This window comes from Hydra vulgaris, chromosome 15 (assembly GCF_038396675.1).
Source record: "Hydra vulgaris chromosome 15, alternate assembly HydraT2T_AEP".
In the NCBI taxonomy this organism is placed as follows: Eukaryota; Metazoa; Cnidaria; class Hydrozoa; order Anthoathecata; family Hydridae; genus Hydra; species Hydra vulgaris.
Genome location: NC_088934.1, coordinates 29,096,073 through 29,104,825, shown reverse-complemented (window position 1 = coordinate 29,104,825; position 8,753 = coordinate 29,096,073). Strand labels below are relative to the sequence as shown.

General features: G+C 27.5%; 1 protein-coding gene across 2 annotated transcripts; it reads right to left on the bottom strand.

The window, feature by feature from the left end:
• Positions 1 to 622: 622 nt before the first annotated feature.
• LOC136092182 (uncharacterized) lies at positions 623 to 5,667 on the bottom strand. Of its 2 annotated transcripts, XM_065819918.1 has the most exons (6): positions 5,443 to 5,667; positions 3,437 to 3,613; positions 2,355 to 2,412; positions 2,109 to 2,255; positions 884 to 2,036; positions 623 to 767 (listed from the first exon to the last, which is right to left on the bottom strand). In XM_065819918.1, the coding sequence occupies exons 1-5, from the start codon at positions 5,603 to 5,605 to the stop codon at positions 1,511 to 1,513; spliced, it is 1,071 nt and encodes a 356-aa protein (XP_065675990.1). In that variant the 5' UTR covers positions 5,606 to 5,667; the 3' UTR covers positions 623 to 767; positions 884 to 1,510. The 2 variants fall into 2 exon arrangements, with proteins under 2 accessions (XP_065675990.1, XP_065675991.1); XM_065819919.1 differs by lacking the exon at positions 3,437 to 3,613.
• Between the last annotated feature and the right edge of the window lie 3,086 nt (positions 5,668 to 8,753).

Sequence of the window (8,753 nt, the reverse complement as noted above, 5' to 3'; positions counted from 1 at the left end):
GCTCTTCAGGCAAACAGCGCATGGCCAGATATGTTGATTTTTTTTAGCCTTGATTACTTTATCAAGTGCTTTCCATGCATCTGAGCTAAAGTATATTTGCAATGAAGAAAGCAACTCTAATGCACTTACATCAAGTATAGATGATGGAATACAATTTGGTCTTTTTTCTACAGCACTCTTATTGATAAGGGTACCAGAAAGAGCTTTCTGTACGTCGTCAGCTTTTAAAAACCAACTAAGCATCACTATAACAAAGCCATTTAATCTTAATAACTAATGCTGTAAAACCATCTATTAATAAAAAAATTCATTAAAACATTTATTAATTTTAATTAAGTGGTCACCAATAAAGTATGACATGCTGTATTTGACTTTTTAATATAGATAGGAGACCATTTCCATTTTTGCACAGTGATTATCATTAAACATATAAGTTTAAAATTGTGCAAGAAAAGTAATCTTCTTAGTACTAGAAAAAAATCTTTTACTACAATTTACTAGTTAAACTCTTTATGGATGACCCTTAATATAAATTAGAAAGAAAAACTTTTAAAAATAACTTGTTATTTATTAGCTTTAAATGTAAAACAATATTTTTAACATACAAGCATGTCTATTAACAGGTTCAAGTTTTATAAGAGGAACTGGCACATCAGAAGATCGACAAAGACGTTTTTTAGGAAGACCTATTGTTGTATGAGTAGCACCTTTAGGACGTCCACATTGGACAACACTTTGAGGCAAGCAAATCTTTTTTAACTGAGTATCTAAAATAAATGTACAAAATGCTATAATTCCATCCTATTCTTACATAATTAATAAACTCTATTTACTATAATTATCAATCTCAATTGCATATAGTTTTTTTGAAATTTATATATACCTAGAACACCTGCTTTGTCCTGCACAACAAAACATTCTTCTTGGTTTTGTTGCAAATTATCGGCAGTAACATATTGCTCTGAAGACTCATTTCTGAAATCGATCTCATTTCTATCCTTTTTGTTAGAGTTTTTAATAAGGTCTACATCGTTTGGTGCTCCTGCATCTGAAAAAGTTTGACTTGAGACTATATCAGATACCTTTAAGTCTGTCTCATCAAGTTCATTTAATACATGACTTTGCCATGCTCCCAACCCTTTTGCAGTTCTTGTAGAAGTTCCATTCTCTGTTCAAAAGAAGGTCCAGTTGACTCTGAAACTAATCTAGCTAATATTGAAGTTGTACGAAGTGCAAGTTTGAATTTTTCGTGCTGAGAAAGGATTATTTTTTTTCTTGGAGCAACACAAATTTCCACACAAGACTCCTTAGTTTCCGAAAAAGTATTAAAAACTCTTTGATGCTGACGATAATGCTTCATTGTCCACCTTTCCAGACATAGATTCAAACCTAGCAACTGGCAAACTGCAAAGATATGGTGACATGGCAGACCCATTGATTTTCTAAATGTACAACCACACATATCAGAAGTGACTATAAGCATACCTTCACTGCTTTTAACTATATGGTTTTAATTGTCACAAAAAAGATGTACTTCAGAACGCAAGGAAAATTGTTTCAATACTTGCTCAAATGCATATGTTGTCAGAAAATTTTTATAACCTGTTTCAGCAGAATTAGGTTCAAAAAAGTCAATACAAATTTTCTGCATTTTGAAAATAGTTTTGTGATCTCTCTCATTTCGCATTGAGGCTAATAAAACATATAAATTCTCAAGGAAGTTTTCTAATGTACTATTACAGTCAATAATTTCTTTCAGTTTTCCATTAAAATTTTCCAGACGGTTGTTAGTGTTGTTCATAAAATTAGCACATGCATAATTTAAGACAAAAACCCATTCATTACGAATGTTGTGCCAATTATTAATAAAATAGTCGAGAACTGCAGTTGGCGATGAAGAAACAAATATCTCATAAAATTCATTATATTGGGCCTCTGATCTTGCATATGCTAATTTTTGAATGAGTTCTAGACAAGACATTCGTTGCCCACTTGTGATGCCAAGTTTTACAGAAGAAATTTCACGATTAAAAGTTCTGAAAATAAAAATCCTTTAACTAACTATTTTCATAAGTAACATTTAACTAGCTGTTACTAGATTATTTTACCTAAGAGTGTGAAATAGGCAAAGTAAAAGAGACGCATCAGGAAAGGAAGCACGTACAACATCTCTCTCGATCAAGTCTTTGTCCGTCATTATGGCATTAGTTTTAGACCAGGAACAGTTGTTTCTTTTAAATGTTTCTACAAACCAACTAAAAATATTATAAAGATAGTTATTTTGACCAAAAAAAAAATACCAATTAATAAAAAATACTATCTTTACATACATGTTATGACACAAATAGTAAAACCTCAATGATGCCGCATCTTCATTTGTAATTAAACAAATGGCAGCTACTTCACTTTCACCTATTTTAGTAAAATTAACATTAATTAAAAAACAATTTAGCAACAATGCAAATACAAAATATAGAAAGTTAATTGGCATATTGTCACCATGATCACCCAGTTACTGGAAACCTGAAATCCAGTCCAACCCGTTCCATGTCCTGCTGTCTTGTTGGATTCGCTTTCTAAGCAAAGAAAAGAAGAAGTGCATTTTCTGTCATCATTACAATAACTTTTGTATTTCTCAATATGTTACTAAGATAGCTAACTTGTGACTTTTTCTTTAGACAACCTAGTCACTTACCCTAACTCCTTGATATGTGTCTTAAACCTGACCCTAGCTTGCGTACAGTCACTTCTTTTTCTCCTTTAGGTGGTTCCGCGAATGCAGTGTTTTCCATAAATCTTTCGTCTTGTACTTCTTCTTTGGATTCACCCTATCATTGAAATACTTACTACTAACCTAAAGCTGACTAGAATTCATTTTGCAATTTTTTTTATGATGCCCTTTGGGCTGATGACTTTTCTCTTTCTGCTGAAAACGCATTGTAAACATAGTTGGCCCTGCTCTTGCAGCCAACCGCCAACCATTATCACATCGTCATATCGGTGCTTTTCTTTCTCTTTTCTACAAATACTATCATGGTTTCTGCTCAAAGAAGCTATTAGCTCTAGCTCCACCAACCTAAACTCATTCTCATCTGACTCGTCATTAAGTAAAGTCACAAGTTTTTACTGTATTTGTCACTGCATGGTCTTTTATTTGTCTAGTTTTTTCCCCCTACAATTCAATTTTTTGGAAGGCTCTCCCATTTTTATGTTTTTCTGACTCTTAACCTTAACTCTTAAAGACTTAGAACCTACAACCTTTAAAGTCTTCATTCATAAAAAATATTTGTATATGAATATATAAACTTGTTCATTTCCTTTATACATTTTGTGATTGGTTGATACATTCCTAAATTGACTGTTATCAATATTATTTACAACAGTTGATCTAGGGATGTATCAACCATATCATTAATGTATAAAGAAACACACTAACCACAACTATCTTCACAAAGTACAATATAAACAGGCAGACGAATTTGTAACAGTTTATATGTTGCATCAAAACAAAGGAACTCTGGATATGAATTGTACGCACTGTGCATAATATCGTCTTGAAAAAAAATCCCTTTCAAATTGTTGTCAGAATCTAATAAAACTTCAACATTAGCATCTGAAAATAAAAAAAGTGATTGTTTTCATAATAATTAAAAATAATAATTGTAATAATAAAATAATAATGTAATAATAATAAAATAATAAAAAAATAATAATGTAAATAAATAAAGTTTAGAAACATTTTCTGAATGGCTGAATAAAAACATTAGAAGCAGCTATTACTATAACAAAGTTGTGTTATCAAATTTTGCTATTACATACCATTTTTTAAAATAACTTAAATTTAACTTTTCATTACGAAAGTTTTATTTGATTTCTGACAATCAGCTTCAGGGTAAAGCTGATTTGAAGTGTCAGGTTGAAGTTGAAGCTTAATCAGCCTAAATTATTTTCTGATTCTAACATCTCTATCTATATTAATGATTTCAAACAAAGTCAAAAAATATATGAATATTTGTTGCCCTTTAATTGGTAATAAAAGCTAAAACAATAGATACCTATGTAGATACTGTACAGTAAAATCTAAACATCTGTTAAATTTTATCATAGAAAATAAAAAATCAAGCAGGCTTTTTTAGCTGGCATCCCAAGACATTCAAAATGAAATTTTTTTTACCTGGCATTCTATTCAAATTAAATTATTTTGCGCGGACAAGACTAAAAGATTGGCGGTCGCACTCAAAGTTTGTCCACATTTAAAGCAATTTTTTTAGACACACTGACCATGACAGTTCGCATCTTTTAACTTTTAAAGCGTTTCAATAATTTGTGGTAAAAAGGTAAACTTATCTACTTAGAAAAAAACCAATTCTAAAAAAAAAAAAGAAACAAAGTTGTAACGAAATAAAATATTATATTTTATTAAATTATTTATTCATTTATAATTTATTCATTAATAACTTAAAACCGAATTTCATACAATTTGAGGAAAAAGGCAGTATATTTTAACTAAAATTAACTAAAAAATTGCATGATTTTTTTATAAATGTATTTACCACATTTGATCCCAGTCTGAAATTACTTCCTTTATATTGCCCGATTTCCAGCGTTAATACGAAATACTGGAGATAATGAACATAACGATTGCTCTGTTTGAAAAATGTAGTTAAAAACTTATAAAAAGGTTTTAAATAGCTCCAAAAAATTTAGTTAAAAAAAATTTTGTCCAAAAAAATTACTTTAAATTAAAATTTTGTCCAAAAAAATTACAAACAAGGCGTGCGACCGTACACGATTTCGAGTAAGACTTGATCGGTGCACTCCTAGAATATATATTTACATATACTAAATATAATACATATATTTATAGTTATTATATAATTTTATTTACATCACTGTAAACAATTTATCTAGATTAATTAATTTTAGATCTAAAAAAAATTTTTTTAAATTTATTCATCTAAAATTAGAAGTTATTCATTTAGTCTCACTTGCATAAAATCATTTGAGGGGCAGTTTAGGAGTAATTCCTAAACTTTAGGAGTAACTCCTAAACTTTAGGAGTTATTCCTAAACTTTAGGAGTAACTCCTAAACTCACTCTCTCTCAAGCTGATTATAATATTCCTTATCAACTTCAAGTTCAGCATCAAGTTGAAGCTGAAACTGTTCACCTTAAAGCTGAGACTGATATGTCAACAACAATCCCTATTTTCAATTTAATAAGTCAATTTATTAGCCTTCTAAACAAAACCAGAAAGATTCAGAAAACATTTTTTAAATTTAAAGTTGACCTAATAAAACAATATAAAATCAATAATTTACAAATTATTGAGCAATAAAAACAGAAACAAATGGAGAAACATTATTTAAAAACATGCCAAATTTAAGAGAAAAAAAATAAAATAAAAAACAAGAAGCATTATCAGTTCATAAGACTACTTACTATATTTGTCTTTTAAAGTTGTAACAAAGGTTGTGATATCATTCCTGTTTTCAACTTTGTTAGATGAAGCAGCAATGTTTGAAAGATCTCTTAGAGTGATAACTTTACCTGTGGATTTAATCAACTCTTTTTGTAGCAGTTTTTTGTTCGGTTTTAAATGCATAAACTCTTAGCTTTCTCGATAGCATAATCTGGAAGTTTTCTTTGATTTGGCAAGTGCTTCTAGATAATCTGAATTTAAAACAAAGATTAATAAAGAAGAAAATTCAGTCCACTTCAAAACAATCTGTACAAAATTAATTGGTTTATAATGTATGTATGCATGTATGTATGTATGTATGTATGTATATATATATATATATATATATATAAATTACATATATTTATATTATATTTATATTACATATATTTATATTATCATATATATATATATATATATATATATATATATATATATATATATATATATATATATATATATATATATATTTATATTATCATATATATATATATATATATATATATATATATATATATATATATATATATATATATATATATATATATATATATATATATATATGATAATATAAATATATATATATATATATATATATATATATATATAAACTATGTTAGTGTATTCTACTAATAGAGTGCTTGATGTCCTTAAAGAACAGAGTAATAATAAATTAGTAAAAACACTTATCTAATTTTTACTGGTCTTCAACAACTTGTTTCACCATCAGCAGGCTCATCAGAAAGCCATATATATATATATATATATATATATATATATATATATATATATATAATACTGATTAAACATGATGGTAAACCAGTGGTACTTGGTATAAGCGTATACATTCCTGTTTATTTGGATTTAAAATTGTGATTTTCATCTTGAAGTTTTCTGTTTTTTTTTTGTAGCCATGGCAAAGTTTAATGTAGTAGATTAACTTCTAAGACACAGATCCTCCACACCAATTAAATCTTACCATCTCAAATCTAATGGTAACAGAATCTAATAGTAACAGCATCTTATACAGTATGGTTGTTGCAAACACTTTCAACAACTTTTATAAAACAATACAATACCCACCTAAAAGTAAAATGATTTCTTCTTATAGTATCTTGTCTGGCTATTTAAAAAATTCTAATTCTTTTTTCTTAATCTAGTGACTGAATATGGTGTCTAATTTAATAAAAAAAATTCTAGAAAACAATAAAAGTTTAGATCCCACACACCTTCTTAAACTTAATTATCATGTTACTTCTAAACCTCTTTGTACCATATAATAGTTCTTCTAATAAAGGCTTATTTCTAGATATCTTTAGGATATTCAAAGTCATTCCTATACATAAAAAAGGTTCTATAATGGACCACACAAATTATCAATCAATTTCTCTTCTATCTATATCTTTTTTTTATCTATAGCTTTTTTTGAAAAAAATCAAAGTCTCCACAAATATAAGTATGGATTTTATAGCAGACACTTAACAACTCATGTACTTGTTAAAATAACTGAAACTATTAAAAAAGCTCTTGACAATAAACTTTTTACATGTGGATTGTTACTTGACTTGGAGAAAGCCTTTGATTCTGTTGATAACTCTAATCTCCTAAGTAAATTAGAACACTATGGTGTTCGAGGTATTACTTTCCAATTGGTTTCATCATACTTTCTTTAAATTTTGCAATTTGTCTTCATTAATAATGCCAAATCTTTGCCAATAAAATGCTGCATAGGTATACCCTAAAGTTCTGAATTAGGACCATTGCTATTCCTCATTTTTATAAATGATCTTAATATCTAAAATTTTAAAGGCTTATTATTTTGCTGACAACATAAAATTACTCATAACAAACCAACCATTAAAAAAAATTAGCAAATATATTAATCATTTATCCAATCTAGTTACAAACTTAGTTTGTTAAAGTGCAGCACTTTAACAAACTAAGTTTTAATACCAACAAAACTGAACTCATCATTTACAAATCACATCAATCTAAAAAATATAAAAACCTAAACTTAAAACTAAAATATATAAAAACCTAGTTTCATTAAAATAGCTTAGAATCAAAACTGACTCAAATCTATCCTCCTCCTCTAGTCTTAAAAACTTAATGGTGAAATTGTGAGCGGTGAAATGGAATGCTAGCCAAAATGTGTCACTATGTCAATTATAAAACTTTACTCAATATAAACCAATCAATTTTTGGATCACATCTCAGATATGCTTGTCAGGTTTAGGGACAAACCAAGTCTCATGCATTTTTCAGATTATTTAACCTACAAAACAAAGCTTTAAAAATAATATACTTTCAACAATTTTAGCTCTGACATCAATTACTTTCTTAAAAAAATACCCAAAATGTGTGATCTTAAATCAAAAAAGTAAGTAAACCTCCCTATAATATCTTCAATCTTTTATTAACTTTATATATATATATATATGTGTATATATATATATATATATATATATATATATATATATATATATATATATATATATATATATATATATATTATATATATATATATATATATATATATATATATATGTGCATTTGTATATGAATGTATGTATATGTGTATGTGTGTTTGTGTGTAACTTATATTAAAAACTAATAAGAAATTATTTAAATACCAAACAAAAATTTTTTACTTCAGATACTTCATGATTATGTGTATTATTCATTGTATGTAACACTAAAAATTCACAACCTTCAGAAGCTTTAAAATTCAGGTAGAATGGACAGTCTTTTTTAAAAGTTCTATAATTATTAGCACAATCAAAATTCAACATAAGACTTTTTTATTCGGTTAGTTATTGGATTATAAGTTATAATCCAATAACAATTATAATATAATATAAATCAAAGTAAATTTCTATACTTTGCTAAAACAATAAACACAATAACTTACGAAGTTTTACGCTTTCCTTTGCCACAGTATTTAAATTTTTGACCACCATGAATGCAACAATACTTTATAAAATAATATTTAATATCAGCTGCCATTAAAGCAGCTTTATTAGAAATGGATTTCCTAGCAGCCTCAATAGTTCTAGCATCTCTTACCCACAACTTTATAAAAGAAGTATCTTCGTACTTCCTAATAGCTTCTTTTAAAACTGCAAATGATGCAAAAGAATCAGAGCATGAAAAAGCCATACTTTCACTAGAAACACAATAAAGTAAGTTATGAAAACAGCTATATGAAAAATACTTCGAAAAATGTGGTAAAAAAAAATAAAAAATATAAACAAGATTAAATTTTTAACACGCGACATTCTTAGCCAGTAAA

Bases quoted from the DNA above. Each gene is read 5' to 3' on its own strand.
- LOC136092182 (XM_065819918.1), bottom strand. From the start codon at position 5,605: ATGCATTTAAAACCGAACAAAAAACTGCTACAAAAAGAGTTGATTAAA. The intron at 2,413-3,436 runs GTTAGTGTGTTT...TTACTAAAATAG, and splicing joins ACTTTGTGAAGATAGTTGTG to GTGAAAGTGAAGTAGCTGCC. The intron at 2,037-2,108 runs GTAAAATAATCT...TTTTATTTTCAG, and splicing joins TGCCTATTTCACACTCTTAG to AACTTTTAATCGTGAAATTT.